General features: G+C 38.6%; 1 protein-coding gene across 1 annotated transcript; it reads right to left on the bottom strand.

Moving 5' to 3' along the window:
* Nucleotides 1-2,127: 2,127 nt before the first annotated feature.
* On the bottom strand, nt 2,128-13,280 carry LOC111517333 (uncharacterized). The gene is given in 6 exon segments (XM_023173446.2): nt 2,128-4,930; nt 4,933-6,557; nt 6,670-6,925; nt 7,439-7,585; nt 8,512-8,592; nt 13,123-13,280. Coding segments are annotated over 6 exon segments (4,932 nt in total). The 5' UTR covers nt 13,210-13,280; the 3' UTR covers nt 2,128-2,194.
* Nucleotides 13,281-20,125: the final 6,845 nt, after the last annotated feature.

Genomic DNA, 20,125 nt, shown 5'->3' with positions numbered 1-20,125 from the left:
TGGAATATCATTGACTTTGGACTATGTCGGTGATGGTCACTATCTTGCACTGATGAGTGGCTAATAAGCCTGAAACCAGTCTGCAAGTGTGCCCGTTCCAGAATTGAAGGTCGACTCTTTCAGGTTTATTGCCAATTGCATATGCAGGAAATTTTCTGTTTTCTGTGAAGATTCCTGCACTGACGCCTGTCTGATATAATCCAACGCCCTTCGTGGTATTAGCCAGGGGAGTAGTTGTTTTCTGATAGGCGTCAGTCCATTAAACCTACTGTGTAGGTATACAGAGACTGGCTTGAACGTTTGAAGTTCATTTGCTTTATAAGTCTGTTTTTGACTAGAATTTCAATGATCTTTGATATAATAGAAGTTATGGTAATAAATCTATAGTTATTGCAATCATTACCTAGGATCCCCCTTTTTTAGGATTGGTGTTGCTCGACATAATTTCAATTACATAATTACAATTAGTATTATTATGATTATTCACTGGGCAGAGCGCTATATTGTTTGATAGTTGTAAATAAAACTACGAGAAAAGCAGGCTGTCGATTGTTTTGGAATAATAAAAGTACGTCGGTTTCGCGTCCTCAAATTGATTATTCTGAGATTTGAAAGTTTTATATCTTTCATAAATATAATTTGACTTTTTGTAAATGAGGAATTTATGTGTATTGACAAGTAGGTGTAACTGCCAGGCTTTAGCAATCGGTAACCAACCTGACTCCTCGAACTTGGTCGAATTTTCTCACATCATAAGAAAGACAAATGCAATTGTTTTGTATTTTTTGTAAACGATTTACATCAGTTTGTATCAAAGCAGGCCCGTATATTATATCGCAATATGCTAATCTAGACAATATGGGAGGTTTCTCAAACTTTCAACTTCAATTTGGAAGTCATAATATCTCTATTTTGATAGAATTGACGTAATACTGTATAAGCTACGACAAAGTGAATTTACATGTTTGTGAAATCTCAGATCAGCCTCTAGCCACAAACCCAAGTTCTTTCTGTAATTATTTGTAGTAAGTCTTGTCTAAGTTGGATTTTGAGAATTCTTAGAGATTTTTTAGAATTCAATTTCAGGTTATGGGCTACAGATTCAGTAACTTTTGTAGATCGCTGTCAATTTTTTCCATTGCCACCTGCCAGTTACTTGGAGTAAATCGATAATATAACTGAGAGTCATCTGCATAATGATGAACTGTGCAGTGATCAATTATTTCATAGAAGTTAGAAATATATAGAGAGAACAGAATGGGGCCTAGGATGGATCCCTGAGGTACTTCATAGATAAAAAGTAAAGCACTAAAAGTGACACTTTCCTACACAGAATATTATGGTCTAATGTACAGAATGCTTCACTGTAGTCCAAGAGTACCATGGCAGTTACTTCATTATTATCAGTTGCTTTGAATACATCTTGGGTGATGTTGACAAGAGTGGTGGTTTTGGTGCTATAGAATGTACGAAATCCAGATTGAACATGAACAGGTTTTGTAGAAAGGACAAACTTTTCAGTGCCGTTACTGTGTAAATTCAAAGTATGTTTCACAAAGAAAAATGTACTATTTATTAGTAACATTCAACAATTTTGCCTATCGAAGAGAGACCTGATAAATTGTAGATACTAACTTCTTTAGAATAAAAAAAATATGAAGTTAACTTGAAGTTTTTGAGAGTATGTTTTGAAATATTTGAAGGGTGTTGAATGATTTTTGAAATACTCGGTATAGTACAAAGTGATGCACTGTTTGGAACCTTTGGTCTAGTAATGACTATTACTAGAGTTCTATCCCAACATCAAACCGTTATTTTAACACCTTGACATGTTTCTCAGTCACCAAGTGGTCATCTTCAAGAGGAAGATTAAACTTCCTCTCAATCTTCCTCTTGAAGATGATCACTTGGTGATCGAAACACCTGTCGAGGTGTTAAAAATAACGGTTTGGTGTTGGGATAGGACCCCAGCAATATTCAAGTCTTCTGTAATTTTGCCACTATCCATATTTCTCTCCTCCCCAGTGAGTTCAACAAAAAAACTGTGATTTCCTCCCCAAAACGACTTTTGTTCAATAGAATACTAAAGATATTAACTGGGACTTGAAGGATTTAGTAAAATAATACTTTTACTTACAAAATAATTTTATACAAATCGCTTACATCTATCTTAAGTTCTAACTAGTAATACATTTTAGCATCCCATAATTGTGCCATCTGGATTCGTTTTCAATTTAGGGAAACACAATTTTTTTCCCGAGTTGAACACACATTGATTCGTGAAAATACCACAAGTGGATGACTGGGTATAGTATACACTAGGAGTTTTCTTTCCAGTGTACAGATTCTTCGAACCCGTCTCAGATCTTGTCACAGATACAAAATTGGGCAAGGCTTTGCCGTTTTTCAGCTGATACCTGACGGGTGAATATGCTGGCTGATAGGTATATCCCGCCCCATAGCCATATTGTCCATTCCTGAGATGAGTATTCGACGTCACCGCGTAGAAAGGCTTCTTATAAATGACTTTCCCAGTACCTGGCGATAAACTAGCACTTTGAGCCTGTGAATGCTTCCCTACAGTGTAAGTGTTGGCACCATCTGCTATGGATTTAACAGTACCTCTGAAACCGAGAGGAATCTTATACCCAGATGTTCCAGGGATTGTTTCTCCCGGTTGTATAACCGCCCCTTCACTAGGAAAGTCCCCTTTACTTTGGTGTACGGTTACATCTAGGTCTTCTAGAGGATCTAGCACGATATGTTGTCTCTGATTGTGATCCCGTTGCGTTATTATACTCTTTGTGGCTGGTTTTTCAGTTTCACCATCATAATCTTCATCATAGTACTCGTCATCATACTCTTTATTCTCCTGACCTTCAATTTCCAATTGTTTAGCAGGAGGGCTATTTGAAATGCTCGTATTTTTGGAGACCACTTTCGGAGTGACAGTGTTGTTGATATTTTTTCTAGACGTTTCCACCGAAGGAATTTGTGGCACTGGAGCCGAGTCTTCATTGAAGGTTATATTTCTTGGTTTGAAAGGGCCTTTGGGGGAATTTGCCGTATTGAATGTCCTCCCAGAAGCAGCTTGGGCAGCTCCAGTATACTTTACTCCATATCGGAACTTTCCTTGTATCTGAGCTTGGGTCATTCCGGTGTATGTACCACCCTGGGCACCTGCCGTACCCCCACCTCTAAATGGGGCCGTTCCGTTATCAGTATCGTTTTCGTCATATGGAAGAAATCCAATCTGAGCTTGAGACGAGGTGCTTCCAGGCCCGTTGGCTTGGGCATCTGCCATGCCGCCTTTTTCAGAAGCTTGAACCTGAGTCTGTGTCCCATGAGTAGATCCTCCGCTTTGCGCACTCGACGAGGTGTGTCCAGTTTCGAGTGATAATATTACTTGAGACTGTGATTGTCCTAAACCGCCTCTGCCTTGAGCTGAACTCTGAGCGCCTTCCTTTCCACCCTGCACCTGAGTTTGCGCTCCTCTTTTACCATCGTCAGAACCTGCAGAAGCACTGAAGGAACCTGAACCAGAATAAGTTCCAGAAACTTGAGACTGTGCAGTGCCACCACCATAGGTACCTTGAGCTTGACCTGAAGCTAAAGTGCCATTGTCTGTTTGTTGAACGGATGTTTGGACCTGGGAGTCTGAATCATCAGAGGTCATTCCAGGGAATCGTCCATCAATGTATTGAGCAGGTCCGGTCTGTCCAGGCCCTCCAATCTGACCTGGATAACCTCCAACTTGACCTGGCCCCCCTATTTGTCCTGGTCCTACTCGTCCAGGCCCAACTTGACCTGGATAACCTCCAACTTGACCGGGCCCCCCTATTTGTCCTGGTCCTACTTGTCCAGGCCCACCAACTTGACCTGGCCATCCACCGACTTGACCTGGTCTTGAAGTTTGACCTGGTCCACCAATTTGTCCAGGTCCTAATTGTCCCGTTCCTCCTACCTGTCCTGGACCTTGGACTTGACCTGGCCAACCAGCAACTTGTCCTGGCCAACCTTCAACTTGTCCAGGCCCGCCAACTTGACCTGGCCATCCACCAACTTGACCTGGTCTTGAAATTTGACCTGGTCCCCCAATTTGTCCTGGTCCTCTTATTTGTCCCGGTTCTCCAACCTGTCCTGGCCTTTGTACTTGGCCTGGCAAACCACCAACTTGACCAGGCCAGCCACCAACTTGACCAGGCCAAGCACCGACTTGACTTGGACCAACGACCTGACCTGCACCACCGACTTGCCCTGGCGAACCTTCAACTTGCCCTGGCACTCCTATTTTTCCTGGTGTTCCAATTGGAACTGGCCCGCTAATTTGTCCTGGTCCACCAACTTGTGTGGGTCCTCCGACTTGACTTGGCCAACCTACTACTTGCCCTGGTACTCCGAGTACTCCGACTTGACCTGGCCAACCCCCTATTTGACCTGGTCCTCCTACTTCTCCTGATCCTCCGACTTGACCTGGCCAACCTCCTACTTGCGCTGGCCCTGCTACTTGTCCTGTTCCTCCGACTCGACCAGACCAACCTCCAACTTGCCCTGGCCCAACTACTTGTCCTGGTCCTCCTACTTGCCCTGGCCCTGCTACTTGTTCTGGTCCTCCTATTTGACCTGGCCAACCTCCTACTTGCCCTGGCCCTACTACTTGTCCTGTTCCTCCGACTCGACCAGGCCAACCTCCAACTTGCCCTGGCCCAACTACTTGTCCTAGTCCTCCTACTTGCCCTGGCCCTGCTACTTGTCCTGGTCCTCCTATTTGACCTGGCCAACCTCCTACTTGCCCTGGCCCTACTACTTGTCCTGGTCCTCCGACTTGACCCGGCCAACCTCCTATTTGCCCTGGACCCCCGACTTGACTTGGCCAACCTCCTACTTGTCCCGGCCCTCCTACTTGACCTGGCCTTACAACTTGACCTGGCCACCCCCAGATTGATCTGGTTGACCACCCTGACCTGCCCCTACTTGTCCCGGCCTCAAAAGTTGACCCGGCCACCCACCAGTTTGAACAGGTTGACTACCCTGGCCTGGCCAACCATCAGTTCGACCTGGAGAAGTAACACCTGGACCTGACCAACCTCCTGTTGTTCCGTAACTAGGTTCACCAGGTCGTGGTGGACCTTGAGGACCTGATGCATATCTGTTCGATTCATATTGGCCTGAAAATTGTCCGGAAAACCTCCCAGAATGACCTTGATTACTTTGATATTCACCTCGAAGGTGACCACCAAATGTTCCAGAATCTTTTCCAGGCCAACCACCGATCTGCCCTGGACCGTTGGGCCAACCATCAGGCCCTCCAGCTGGCCATCCACCAATTTGACCTGGTCCTCCAACTTGACCAGGCTTTAGAATTTGACCTGGAACTCCAATTTGACCTGGCCCTCCAACTTGACCCGGCACTCCCATTTGTCCTGGCCCTCGAATTTGGCCTGGAGCTATGATTTGTCCTGGCTCTCCAATTTGACCTGTACCTCTAATTTGACCGGGACCTCCAATCTGACCTGGCCCTAGAATTTGGCCTGTCCCTCCAACTTGACCTGGAACTCCTATTTGCCCTGGCCCTCCAATTTGACCTGGGGCTAGAATTTGTCCTGGTCCTCCAAACTGACCTGGCCCTAGAATTTGTCTAGGTCCCCCAGTTTGATCTGGTCCTCCAATTTGTCCAGGCTTCAGAATGTCACCTGGTCCTAGAATTTGTCCCGGCACTCCAATTTGACCTGGCCCTGCACCTTGTCCGGGCACTTCAATTTGACCCGGCCATCCGCCAACTTGTCCTGGACCGCCTATTTGTCCTGGCCATCCTCCCACTTGTCCTGGTCTACCAACGACTTGTCCGGGTGTACCAATTTGTCCAGGTCCAGTAACTTTTCCTGGTAGTGTAACCTGTCCTGTCCCGGGACCTTCAACTTGACCTGGATAGCCTCCAACTTGACCTGGTCCACTTACTTGTCCTGGCCCACTTATTTGTCCTGGTCTTCCTACTTGTCCTGGTCCAACTACGTAACCTGGTACACCTATTTGTCCTGGTCTCAGGGTTTGTCCAGGTGCTCCGATTTGACCTGGCCAACCTCCAAATTGTCCTGGCCCTAATTCTTGACCTGGTCCACTTGGTTGCCTTGGCCCTATTACTTGTCCTGGTGCTCCAATTTGACCAGGCCAACCTCCAACTTGTCCTGGCCCTATCACTTGTCCTGGTCCTCCCACTTGCCCAGACCCTTCAACTTGTGTAGGCCAACCTCTGACTTGTCCTGGTCCTCCTATTTGTCCCGGTCCACCAATTTGCCCTGGTCTTTCAATTTGTCCTGGACCACCAATTTGACCGGGCCCTCCAGTTTGTCCGGGCCATCCCTCAACTTGGCCAGGTCTTCCAATTTGTCCCGGTCCTCCAACTTGACCAGGCGCTACTTTTATCGGTTCTGTGTATTGTCCCGGTCGCCTTCCCATAAATACGGATTGTTCTTGATCATAACCTCCTGCGCCAAAACATTCATCACAACCAAATGGAATGCTTTGACTCTGCGCCTGACCCATACCATTGCTACCACCTGAAATAAAACACATTATAAACTTCTCTTCTCAGAATGCTTGAAGGGTATACATATAACTACATAGCTCTGATATTTTCAAGTCTTTCAGGAGGAAGATATAAATACTTACTGACGACTGCTTTTGATCCTTCATCTGTAGATTCTGCTTCCGCCTTTCCGGGTTCGTCAGATTTACCGAAACTGAGGTACTGGGACTGAGTCTGTCCTCTCACTCTTCCTCTGAAAAAGTGATTCGTAGATCTCCTTAACCTCTTGATGATATTGTTCTCATCGTTTGGTAGATCGCGACTTTCGTCGTTTTTGACCAGATATGTCGGAAATCCCCTGCAGAATTCTGATATTCTTTCTCCTGCTAACTGCCATATCTGAAACAAAAAATCAGTTCTCAAGTAAGGAGGACTACAAATGAACGTATTATAGCATGAGAAGAATTATTTTCTCGGCTTGGAAGTAATATTATGACTTTTGACATTCTGTGGCTATTGTCACTGTATAAATTGTATAAGTGTATTTCAGTGAGACTTTCTTTGATATATATAAATTATTTTCTAACAATATACATTGTTTCCGAGGTAATTTCTATGCAAATACCTTACAAAAATCTAAAGGCGTCATATCAGGTGATCTAGCAGGTGGTACCACGCTTTGTTAGATCCGAATGACGTGTCAAAATTATGTCCCATATACTACTTTATGTATTCCATCAATGAAAGTTTCGATACTATAACTTACTGATATTCTAATATTCTCTCGGAAGCAAGTGTTCGTTTACTTAAGAAAAGACTGAGAATACAGTCCGTTCCTAAGATGGGAGGGGGAGGACGTTTGACGTATGCCCAATATATGAGATTTGTCCCGTCCAGGACATTTTAACTCACCTGTCGCTTTGACAATAGCTCGTTGTGTAGGAAGTCTTTTGGTATCTTCTTTCCGCCGGCCATCCACTTTGTTATGAGGCTGTCACCTCTTGTGAATACTTCTATGATGCATCTGGATTCTATGAGATCTTTATATGCTATAGCGTGCTGAAAATAGAGTTCCTTCAGTTTTTTTTTTCTTATGAGAAAGTTCATGTTGATTATAAGGACTGTCAGAAATTTGGTATAATGTTATTGGTACCAGAACAGGATATATTAGTCCAGGGGTCTCCAAACTTCGAAGCCTTCGGGCCATAATGATTTTTTCAGTTTGTTTCAAGGGCCAATTTCTGCCCTTAACTATATTTCTAGACTAGGATAGTCGCAAAGTGCGTGACCTGAGCAAACTTACGCTTTTTTTGAATTTCAATTATTATTGTGTATTGTGACACTTGACGACATCTAGCGGCGAGTAGTGGTACTATGTACTATCTTTTTCACCTACCCGCTAGGTGGCATTAGGCGTAATTACATATTTGGAATAACCGCGTTGGTTCGAGAAAGTTCTGGTTCTAGCTAGTGTATGCCGATCACCTCGAGATGGCAGTGATAATTGCATATAAAAAGGCTAGCAGCGCAACTGCGAGTTAGTCTGCGTAGGAAAGGCGAACATCGTATGTGGATATAGTTAAATCTTCTTATTGAAGATGATCACTTGGTGTTGAAAATAACGCTTTGGTGTTGGGATAGAATTCCAATTGGAATGATTGAAATACCTATCAATCTTTTAAGAAATCTGAAGAAGAGCAACTGATTGGCCTCCAATATCACTGGATTCAACTCAGTTCGAATTTTTTCTTTGGAGAAAGTTCGAATCTGTTGTTTGCAAAACAAAATTTGCTGGTATTGATGATCCAAAAAGAAGAATTGAAGGTGGAGTTTTGAGAATAGTTGAGAAAGAGTTCAAAAACAGACTCATTAACATATTTGCGAAAAAGGAGAAGGGGAAATTAAATTCCTCATCTTGTCAGACATAGTACCATCTACTGATGTCACCATAAGTTAGATCATTAAATTAGTGAGATGATACTTACCGTTTGGTAGTCCAAAAGTGTTCTAGACTTTGTAGGAGCTTCGGTCGTAGAAAAACTTGTGCTCAATTTGGTGATGATGTTCTGAAAAATGTTGTCTTCATTATAATCAGTTATTAGAGCAAAAAAGTTACGTTGAAACTATTATTGACTCCGATTTCTTTATTAAAACATCAAAGTTTTTTATGAAGTTTTTTGGATATAAAAATGAAATTATGTGTCACCCACATTGATAGAAATGTGAGTTCAATTTTTTCAAGGGTTGCCAAATTAATTGAAAAATATACATGATGTTCCTTAATAACATGCTAACTGGGTTATTTTTGAGCCCATTTTTAGTAAACACTTCATATGAATATTTTTTCTGAACGTCTCAACTTCCAAAGTGAGTAAAAATAAATTTTTTCACAACTAGGTGTTTTTTCCGGGAGAACTGTAAAATAAATTACGAAAATACAAGTTTACAAACACTAGTGGAGTACTTGAAAATAATTAAAAAAAAACTTTTACGAATTTCGGTTTATGAAAAGTCGTTTGACAATTTTCAAATTTTTTGAACTGGTATATTCACTTCTGTTGAAATATTTTTTATGAGAAAAATACTATTTTTGAATAAATGGACAATTAGGTAGTTAAAAAAGGAAAATAAATATTGGAAGGGAGAATTGATAACGTCAAAAGAATTGATCATTTGACAAAAATGAATGTTCCATTTTGAGCCATTGGAGCATTTGACATTCTAGCCCAGGGCCGCCGCCATGGGGGGATGGGGGGGGGCTCCCCCCTGCTTTTTCGACTTGGTAGAAAGTTGGGAAATTTTGGGCCGTGAAGATTGAAAAAAATAATAGTAAAAAAATAAATAAAAGTTAAAAAAATTAAAATGAGAGAAAAGAAAGGGAGAGGTGTTAAGAAAAGGGAAAGAACTAGGAAAGGGTTGGGATTTCCCAACATGCATAACTTGGAGATCTCATACTTTGAAATTTTGAGTTGTTTGAAACTTCAAAAAATTTTAATTTCTCCCAAGTAAGAGAACAGTCCACAAATTTTGAAGTGACAATTCTACGAAGTTCCCAACTTTTCGCTGTTTTTTTCGACTTGGAAAAGTTGGGAAATTTCGGGCCGTGAAGATAGAAAAAATACTAGTAGAAAACAATAAGCACAATATTATTGAAGTGTTGTTTCCTTTCATTAGTATTGAATATTCCTATACACGGTGGATATAGTGGAATAACAAGGACCTTGGTCCAAAGTAGAATAATTCACATTATTATTTTTATAATTACCAAAATTTATTTTTTTTTGTGCATACCCCAACGTGCATAAGCATTCAGCCAATCTTTGGATAACTAAGTAAGAAAATTAATATATTATAGTAGTAATTAATCCCTCGGCTTTCATTTTTTCGAAAGTAGGGAGCTGGTGGGGTTGGGAAAATTTGGATTCCCCCCCCGGTTTTTCTTTTCGCTACGGCCCTGTTCTAGCTAGATAATTTTTTTGTTGAACATTTCTGCAACGCACATAGCCAATAAATATCGACATTGCCATTTTCAAAACGAAGAATCATTTCATAATGTTTTGAATTATATTCTAATATTATTCAGTACCTACTTTGTCTCTTTTATAGAGCGTCTAATCGTTTAAAAACGTAAATATGTGTATAATTCCGATTATAGTAAAGTGGAACACGACTTTTCCAGTGAACCGTCGAGAGGAAGCAAAAAAACATTGTTGTGTTAGTAGTTGATAACACACTTTTAGGTCTAAATTTGAGAAAGCGGTTAAAATAATCTACGCATAACGATGATTTCTTCATCTTCTTATCAGAATTCATGGAATAGAATGTAGCATTGTATAGAAATAAATTATACAAGAATAGAAATTTTCCAGTAGATCGAAGAGGCCAACATGAATTAGGAGAATATGACATTTTTTTATAACGTACTTTGCCAAAGTAAAAATGTATTCTGCTTTGTTTGGTTTTCAACTGAGAATTTAGTTATAAAATATAAAAGCAGTCGGAAAAGAAAGGTTTTGTGTTCAAGTAAAAATTTATTGTGAGATTTTCACCAAACGATGGCCAAAAGATAGTTCTCAAATTGAACACATTGGTTCGAGGTGTTTCAAGTTGAGGAATTGAGCAGTTCGATATATATTGCACTTGGTAGAATCAAGCTGACTCATTCAGTCGATCATTTACAATATGAGTTTCTTCTGATATTTACAACCTTGTTTAAGAAATGAAAACTCGCAGAACCACTAATAATTTGGGCAAATTTATTAAAAACAATAACGAAACGACTCTAGTTTCGAAGAGATCAAAAGTATCAGAGTTGACTTGTGATTTATGCCCGAAACTCTATATTGGCCAAACTGGGAGAACCTTTTCCCAAAGAATTAAAGACGACACGATTGTGTGTTCCAAATTTGTGAACAAGAAAAGCATTTCAATCACTGATATGTCGTGTTACATGTAGAAGAACTTGGTTTGAAATTAAATCTTTTGGAATACTTGAAAGTCGATAGATTTCAAAATTCCCCTTCATCGATCGGGTTTTCTCATGTTGAAATTCGTAATTGGTTGATATATAATACAGGTAATTTCATCACAGATTTTTATTTCTGTAATATTTGAACTCGATTTATTATTTCAAAAGAAATACTTTCATATGAACACTGAATTATATAAAAACAGTTTTTCTCTATTTAATTTGTATTCCAAACATTCTTTATGGAATCGAATCAGATATCATTCACTGGATTGCTACACAATATAGGGCATCATTGTTTCACTTCTAGGCCATGTTGCTCTGTTAGTAAATGCGCAGTCTTTCGGAAATTGAAAACCCTTCAACTGTGTAGTTTTGTTGTACATCACAAGTTTCTCGAATAAATTCACCATTTATCTGGATGGGCAAGTAAACTAACTGAATGTTTGAGTGGGAAATTTGGAAAACCATATTATTTATTTATTCACTGTTCTGCAGGTTACATCCAACTACAGAATGAGGATATAAGCCAAATTACAATACAATAAGTTATGATGTAAAATCAATACATATAAAGTTAGCTGAAGTAAAAATACCTAATCTAAGAGATGGAATATTAAAAAATGTCGAGCTAACAACATGTTGAAGTGCATTTGAAACAAATGTTATTATGCAGAGGTGAACGTTTCACAATATTTGTACTTATTGTTAGTAGATAAAAAGGATTATCTACTCTAGAGGTTGATCTAGGTACATTTTAATTGAGTTTTCACAGAATATGTGGATCAACAATTAAATTATTGATCAGTTGAAAAAAATTGTGGAGTGACAATCACGACGGCAACTCAAGCTATTCATAGCATGTCTAACTAGCAATGCATTATGGGGAAATTGGTGGATATATATGTCTGATCTATAGGAGACAAATTTTAGGAAACGACATTGTACTGATTCAACTTCCTCTTTATACAACTGATGAGATGGGTTCCAGATTGTGGGTGCAAATTGTAATTTTGATCTAACGAAGGCATAGTATAAAGTTTTCGATGTAGATGAATCCGATAAACTCCTGGAGATTCGTGCAATTAATCCATACATCCTGTTTGCAGATACAGAGTGGATTCAATGTGTAGCATGAAGGAAAGTTTTGTATCGAAGGTATTGTGTTGAATATTGATAAGAAAATGAGTGACTCTTTAGGGTGTATGTCATTACATTACATTTACTCGCATGTAAAGGATAATTGTTGCAAAAACACTATATCATACTCGTAGAACCTGAAAGGTAAAGAATATTTCAACTTTTTTGTCATTAACAACGCAATTCCCTATTGCATAAAGGCTCAGTTTTCCAAAAAGATGGGACTCCTCTTCATTACGTAATACCAGTACAACAGTTTCTCCATGAAAACTTTCTGGATCGATGAATTGAAATGCTCTATAGGTAGGTGACCTATATGGTCACCTACAACTCCCGATTTGACTCCACTGGACTTTTTTCTATAGAGACGCAGGCAACCAGTGTACATAATTTACTGCAAAAAATCACGAAGTGCTAAAGGGTACTAACACTTGATATTCTTTAGAATGTAAGGGGGCCAACGGGAGCTCGTTTATAACATTGTATGACAGGTATCAGTGCTCAGTTTGAACATTTGATGCATTGGTTTTTCCTATTCAATCCCAAAACTGTTGCAGAGTTAGAAACATTTGAAAATTCCGACATGAAGATCGTAGAGAGGGATAGCTGAGAAGAGATTGATTTTTTCGTGGAAATTTGTTTGTCTGAAAATAAAATTGGCGTATTTCATGACTTTTTTATAGTGCCAATATCAAATGACTTATTCAGGATGGCTCACTTCAACTCTTGTGTACTGTACATGTGAAATTTGTTATGGTTTGTCGTTCAATCCATTATATGGTAATGGATTGAATATTTTTAATATTTTTAATTTTTCACACGTCTGAGAGAGATAAAAACAGAACACGCGACAATCAAAGCCGAAATTTGGCGCCACATTTCCAAATATCTCCACATACTTATCAAATTATTCAATAAATCTCTGCCACTCTTGCGAAAAAATATCACGAGTTCATCGGTCCAAAACAGAACAACAACAAATAATTACCTCGACGCCTTTCTGCTGGAATGCGGGAAAACTGTGGAAAAACACCAGAATCACACCGAAAAACTTGAGACTCGTTAGTCGAGCCATGCTTATGGACCGCGTGGCGGCCTATCAAGAAATGCTGAATCTATTCCTGTTTACGGATGACCCTTGACACGGTGTCCCCTGGAAGATATCGAAGCGTTAAGATACTCGGATTGTTTTATACACATTGATATACCCGGTGAGTTGAGCTTTAAATATGTTCTTCCAACCAGGACTTATGAACTTTGACGACCATTTTGTTAAAGCTACACCTGTCAAATTAGTTATCATTTATTCAATAAATAATATTACTGGAGTTTTTCCCAACACCAAATCGTTATTTTTAACACCTCGACTCGATACGACTCCGTTAGACTTTTCTTATGGGGTTTTATTGAGTCGCAGGTATATGCGAATGAGCCAAAAACCCCATTGGTCCTCGAAGTCAACATAACCCATGGTATCGGTCAAATTCAGCCTGATTTTCGGAAGCGCTTCAGCCAAAGAAGCCCCTTTTGGATCATATGAATTTATTATTGCATTAATACGAAAAAATTGTTGTCGGGTTGTGATTTAATATACTTTATCAACTGATAAAATAAACAAAATGATAAAATATATAGAATTACAACCTGACAACAATGTTATAGTTTTATTTCAATAATATTTCTGAGAATTCAGTGAAAATTTCATCTTAGTTCAAGCAAAAACTAATTGAAAATTCAAACATCCTGAAATAGAAAATAGATTCAGATAAGGTGAAGAATTCAGTAATATCTGGTCATTCAGTAAATTTTCAGAACCTAACCACTGAACTGGTCTTAAAAGTCCAATCCTGAAAATGAAGGCGATAACATTTCCCCTTACGAAGACCTTACGAAGAAGCTGATGTGGAATTGGTGTTATTGCTAAATCCAGGTTAGGATATGTCCATGTATGTTGATTATTACGATTACTACCTTTTATATTCACAAGACAGAAATAGCAATCGTCAAAATGATTTTTTGGTTCCCTCCATACCATTGGAACACCAAACTTTAAACATTTTCGTTGTCCTTTCGTCCACTGTCGCAAGTTTTCAAGACAAGTTTTGCACACTACATATGGAGCCCTGGATTCATCTTGATCTCCCGAAGGAAAACCAAAATAGGCTTGATATGCCCTTTTTATAAAGTCCCAAACTGGCTTTCTACTTACATTAAACGGAAATTTTCAGGTGATCTCGGTGGTGAAGGTGAGCTTTAGAGAAGTTGGAATTGATATTAGGCTAGCAGTAATAAAACTGACTCTTTATATAATACCCAGATGATAATTTCGTAGTTTAGATTTAAGCGTCAGGCGCATCAGCTGTCACTTTTGGAGGTAAGAGCCCTGTCGAATGACGGCCTCATCTTAATGTGTGTGTATTCATGCTTGAAGGATGTATGACTCAGTGTCAATAATTGAACCTACAAGAAACCTGACGCTCTCTCATCATAGGAAGCTTTGGCAATGTCTCACAGACTTCCTCTCCCTAGCTTTCCAAGATACCATTCTCAGGCCATGAAGTAACCAAAGCATTCGGAGCTGAGTGGACAGAGGAGATGGAAAACAAGAGCAGAACTTTCAAGTTTTTAAACTTTCCATCGTGTCAACAAACCTGGCAGGCTGGTTGATGCAACCAGGAAGCGAACCTTTCAAGAGCAGAATGTCTCATGAACCTGCTTTTCACCAAATTCTTGAGCAGCAGAAGCAGAATCTACAGCAGGAGAAGAAACAACCTTTTCTGAATGGATCAGCAAACATGCAAGTTCAAAGGATGACTCACACAAACCAGAGGCAAAAAACGGTATGGCTAAATCTAATAAATCTTCAAGTATAGCTGACTTTCGGATGTCCTCATTTCGGAAAGTTGCTGCGGTTTTGCACCTTGAACATCTTCAATATCGAATAATCAACTAAAATCTCTTCAGTATACTATTATGGGTTCCAAAAAGCATTCCATACAGTTACAGGTCACCTGTGAGAATCAGAAAAGCGTATTCCGGCTCCTGCAGTAAGCACCCTGCAGGAAGCTACTTCCTCGAAATGTGTCACAGAAGACCTATTTTAAAGCCACACATTTCTGTTTCTTACCGCCTTGACGAAGGTATCAGCGGGCTGAGCTCCGATCAGGTCCTTTAGGTTGAGGAAACATAGTCTCTCAGCTTTGAAGTGAATGATTTTCCACGAAGAAATCAAAGGCTGTGGTAGTAGAGCAACTACTCCTTGGACCGGATTTTCAGCGTTTGGCAGAATCCAATGTTTGAACTTTTCATCGTGTCAACAAACCTGACAGGCTGGTTGATGTAACCAGAAAGCGACCCTTTTAAGAGCAGAATATCTTATGAACCTGCTGTTCACCAAATTCTTGAGCAGCAGAAGCAGAATCTACAGCAGGAGAGGAAACAACCTTTCCTAAATAGATCAGCAAACATTCAAGTTCAAAAGATGACTCATATAAACCAGATCAAAAAACTGCATGACTGCAGCATTGCTCTTGGCAATCCATGCAACAACACATTTACACCAGGATAGTAACAGGTTACTTGAGATAATCAGTCTGCTACTACCTGACGAAAGTAGTAGCAGACTGGCCTCCGATCAGGTCCTCACTAGGCTGAGGAAAATGTACCGTAGTCTATCAACCTTGATGTGTATGATTCTTCACAAAGATAGTTCAAGCTCTGGTAGTAAAGCACATATTCTTTGGACCGGATTTTCAGCCTTTGGAAGAATCCCTTTCTTGCCAGCTGACCTGAGAAATAACTCACCAAATAAAGCAATTGACTTTGTTAGGATGCTGAATTTATTTGGTCGACTCAAACCCTCAGGAGAAAACTTTATTATACTGTTCAAAACTCATTTATTTTTCATATTACACTGAATGACTTTTTAAAATCCTGAAAAAACTAGAAAAATTCAATCGTTTCTGTGAAATACCCCAATTCAATAACCTCGTGGAGTATACTCTATGACAGAAATAAATAACAGTCCAAACGGGATATACCCGTATATCAGTGGAATTTATACTGAACAGAATATTTACTATGACCTGAAAGTGTTTATAAGTTCTATGACCTGTTACGCAATCAAATTATTGTTGTCTTCAGCAATTTGATGAAAATATCAACTGATTATTACTCTTGAAATAGAAGTTTGTGATATAATCAAATAATTCTTCACGAAATTCACAACTTTTTATGTTTTCGGGAAGGAATGCTGTTCTTTTTTTATACTGTTTTTTTAAGCTTATAACCTTCCATCACCCGAAAAAATTAAAGCTAAATCAATAAAGAATCCACAAAAAAAGTCGTTTGAAGAAGAATTAAGTTCTGTAAAAGTAGGAAATTTATAAGTTTGTCAGCTTTTCCTAATTGAATGCAGATGTATTTTCATTTCTCTTCAGAAAATATACTTCAGAGTCCGATACTATAAAAGTATGTCATCGTATATAGCCTTGTCGAATCAGCAATTAATTTAAATACGAAAAAAACACGAAATTTGTAAATGATAGAGTATTTCGGGGTCGGTTCAAGTCAACGCAATCTGTTATGTAAAGGTCAATCCATCAGATAGTGATTTTGTTATGAAAATTTCCCACTCAAGTTATTCTTTCTGTGCCATAATGTATGAAAATGTCATACTTTTCATGCACGCGAGGAATATTTTTTCAGAATTTCGCAAATATTTTTTTGAGTTAGCGTTTCATCCATCTCTACCGGCGCAGATATACGCAGTGTGAATTAAAGCATTATTTAGAGTTTATTGAGTTTACTTTGAACTATTTTTTAAATTCTAACCAAGAATTGTGTGGAAGTCTCTGAAACATTATCAAAGTCTACAAAAATAGAACACATCAAGTCTATGACCCGTCCAAAATAAAGCAGCATTTTCGTCAAGCGTAACATGAAAAATCAGCAGGCAAATAAAATACATAACTTTTCTGAAACATATATTGTATAAAAGTACACAAATTTAGAAAATACACTTCTGCAGATATACGTTTACTGCAAGTAGACATTGTTAGAAGAGGAATGACTAATAAGACTATACAATAAATAATTATTCATCAAAAACTGGCAAGAATACAATGCTATGAATTGTAAAATCTAGTATATTTGCACACCAAAATATCTTAATGTAAAAATTGCACAATTCCGGCCTCCAGGAATAAGTTAGGTCTACATATTCTTTACCCCAAATTTAAATCAGTTTCACTAAAGATAATGACTAGGAAATTTGTGTATCATTAGCCGATACAAAAAAAGGTTCGTTCAAATTCACTGCGAAGTTTATACCTTAACAAAATATTCGACTTCTCAATTTTAAGAACCATCATCAAAGATCAACACTGTTAGCTTTATTTACAAACCATATTTTCATATTATATACAAGATTGAAAAATATATACTTCAAAGGAAATTATTGGATTTTTGTGTGCCTTATTTTCAGTTACCTAATATTATACATCAAATCAGAACGAACCTCATTAAAAAATTCTAAAACAACTTAAATTACAATAAACTTTCGTTTGGACATGTTAGTAAAAAAAGCAAATAAATAACTTAAATTTAAACCGCAATTGACTTAGCACACCCCCCACTGTTACCAAAAGGTTTGTCAGGGGGGCGTTCAAACGACTAGCTACACTCCCGTCTATTGTCGGCAATACCGTGATATTTTCAAAATACACCCGGTATACTACCCAACAGTTCTGAGACAGAAAAATAAATAAAGTTTATCGGCTAATAGTACGATATTTGCCACACTTATAATAGGACAATTTTTCGAAGCTCGAAAAATAGATCACCTCCACTTTAGTAATTGAAAAAATCTTTTTACAAAAATAATTTGCACTCTTACGAGTAATGGCGCAGTAGGTAGGAAATACAATCATGACCTTTTTTATGTTTATAATGTGGATACTTCAATGTGTCCATTTCTTGAACTGGATTTCATTTTGATCAATTTTAAGTCATATTGCCTGATATCCAATCTAGTAAATTTAATATTTGAAAAACATAAATGTTCTCAGATGGAATCAAAGGAAATAACAATTACGTATTGAAACAGAAAAATGAATTATTATTCGGTAGCATCAAATGAAATCCTAAAATCTTTCAGTGAATTGTTTTTTCACAGACATAACATAGTTTCAAACAGTCGTGTCAAGTTCAGAGTTCTTCAAACATTATATAAGCAATTTTTCATCACTACTCTACTGGATTTTCATCAGAAAGACAAGCAATCAGAATTTGAAACATAAGGAATACTAGACGGTTTATATGGATACAAATACGCATCTTTCTTTCGAAAGGAGAATGATGAGTTGATTTGTAGGCTTTTATACGTCATTTGTTTCATATATCTTAACTGAAATTACAGTTAGACAGCAGGTGATGATCTATCAGCGAACGAAAAAAGGTTACAAACGAATCCTACGGATAACGATTTGAGTACCAGCAATATTTGATTCTTCACAAATGGCGCAGTAGGTAGGATTTCCTACAGAAATGGCGCAGTAGGTAGGTTTTCCTATTGTCAAATATTACTGGTAGGTTCATAAACAACAAATGAATGAATCTTACCTAATGAGATATTTTCGAAGCAGACACGGATAATATTTACAGATCCTAAGAGAAATAACTTAAGTACAGCTGCCGCTAGGACATTACTAACTGTAAACTAAGGGTTAGCACCATCAAAGACAGCTTCTTATTATACACATTTCCAATGGCACTTGAAGAATTCACAGTATGAGAATATTGATATCCATTAAAATTATAAGGCACACCTTGCGAAGCGTCATAAATACTATATAAAATTGCTATAAGGAATTGATAGTAGTACAAGCAGCGGACAATCTACAAAGTCTTAGCTAAAATACTATGTTTAGTGCTGATCAGTCGCGAAACTAGTCGCGAGATAGCCCGTTCAGTGAAAATCCGTGCTGGGACGGTGGCAGGTTGAATTGACGACCGCTGTGCGAACCGGTGGTTCAAACCGCAAAGCCGGACGATCGAATTTCACTTCCTATCGTCCAACCCGTGTTATGAATCACACGTTGAAAGGTAATACCTCGTTAGTCCTCAGCGACAGGTGTTCAACGGAAAAACGGAAAGAGAGATTGTGATAGATTCATTTTCTGAAAAACTGATTACCAATCAAACTATTTTCTCTCAGGAGTATAAAGGACATATACCTCTGGAGGCTAGATGCTCAAGGTGGGATATATATTTAATGTGAGCCTCCTTTTCTAGACCTATACACTAGTTTTTGAGTGAGATGTCCAAACAGGGTGTTTATTAAACATGCAGCAAAAAATTGAGGGGCTATTCTTTGGACTATTCTCAGGATATTTCGTCCTTTGACGGACGTAGCCGAAATAAAAGTATAGCGTACTACACTGGACCTACCAAGTAATGCAAAAACTAACAATTCCGTTAGTATCTATCAACAACACTCCGATTACTACAAACGCCTGCAGACATTCAATTTGCTGGGTTTAACGCAATCAGAAACGATCCTGGTGTTTTTGAAAGAGTTAGGGAGTCGATGAGGAGAAGATTGGATTCCTATTGAAAGTCATCAAAGGACAAAGTATCTTCAGAATAGTCGATGGAATATTATCTTAATTTTTTTGTTGTATATTTGAGAAACACCCTTCATAAGCTTTGTATGTCTTTCTCAAAAATGGCGCCTTCGTAGGGGAAGATCTCATCGACCTCACTTACTCAGGCTTCGTTAACTTCACTTGCTTGTATGCTGGCCATTTTTTCCACCTTCTCAGGTTAGCTATCATTATTCTCATACCTTTATACCTTGTAGATTGTCCAGATACCGTACTGTCATAAAACATTCACATACTCAACAAAGTTTAAGTTGAGTACCTCTCCTTTATCTCCAATTACTTCAAGGTCCTCGAGAACCTTCCACAATACATAATCATGCACATACA

Source organism: Leptinotarsa decemlineata, unplaced genomic scaffold, assembly GCF_025532065.1.
Source record: "Leptinotarsa decemlineata unplaced genomic scaffold, Ldec_3_MD MMD2_tig00001719_RagTag_RagTag, whole genome shotgun sequence".
NCBI classification, from domain to species: domain Eukaryota; kingdom Metazoa; phylum Arthropoda; class Insecta; order Coleoptera; family Chrysomelidae; genus Leptinotarsa; species Leptinotarsa decemlineata.
The sequence above is the reverse complement of the archived record's forward strand: the minus strand, read 5'-3'. Positions and strand labels throughout refer to the sequence as shown.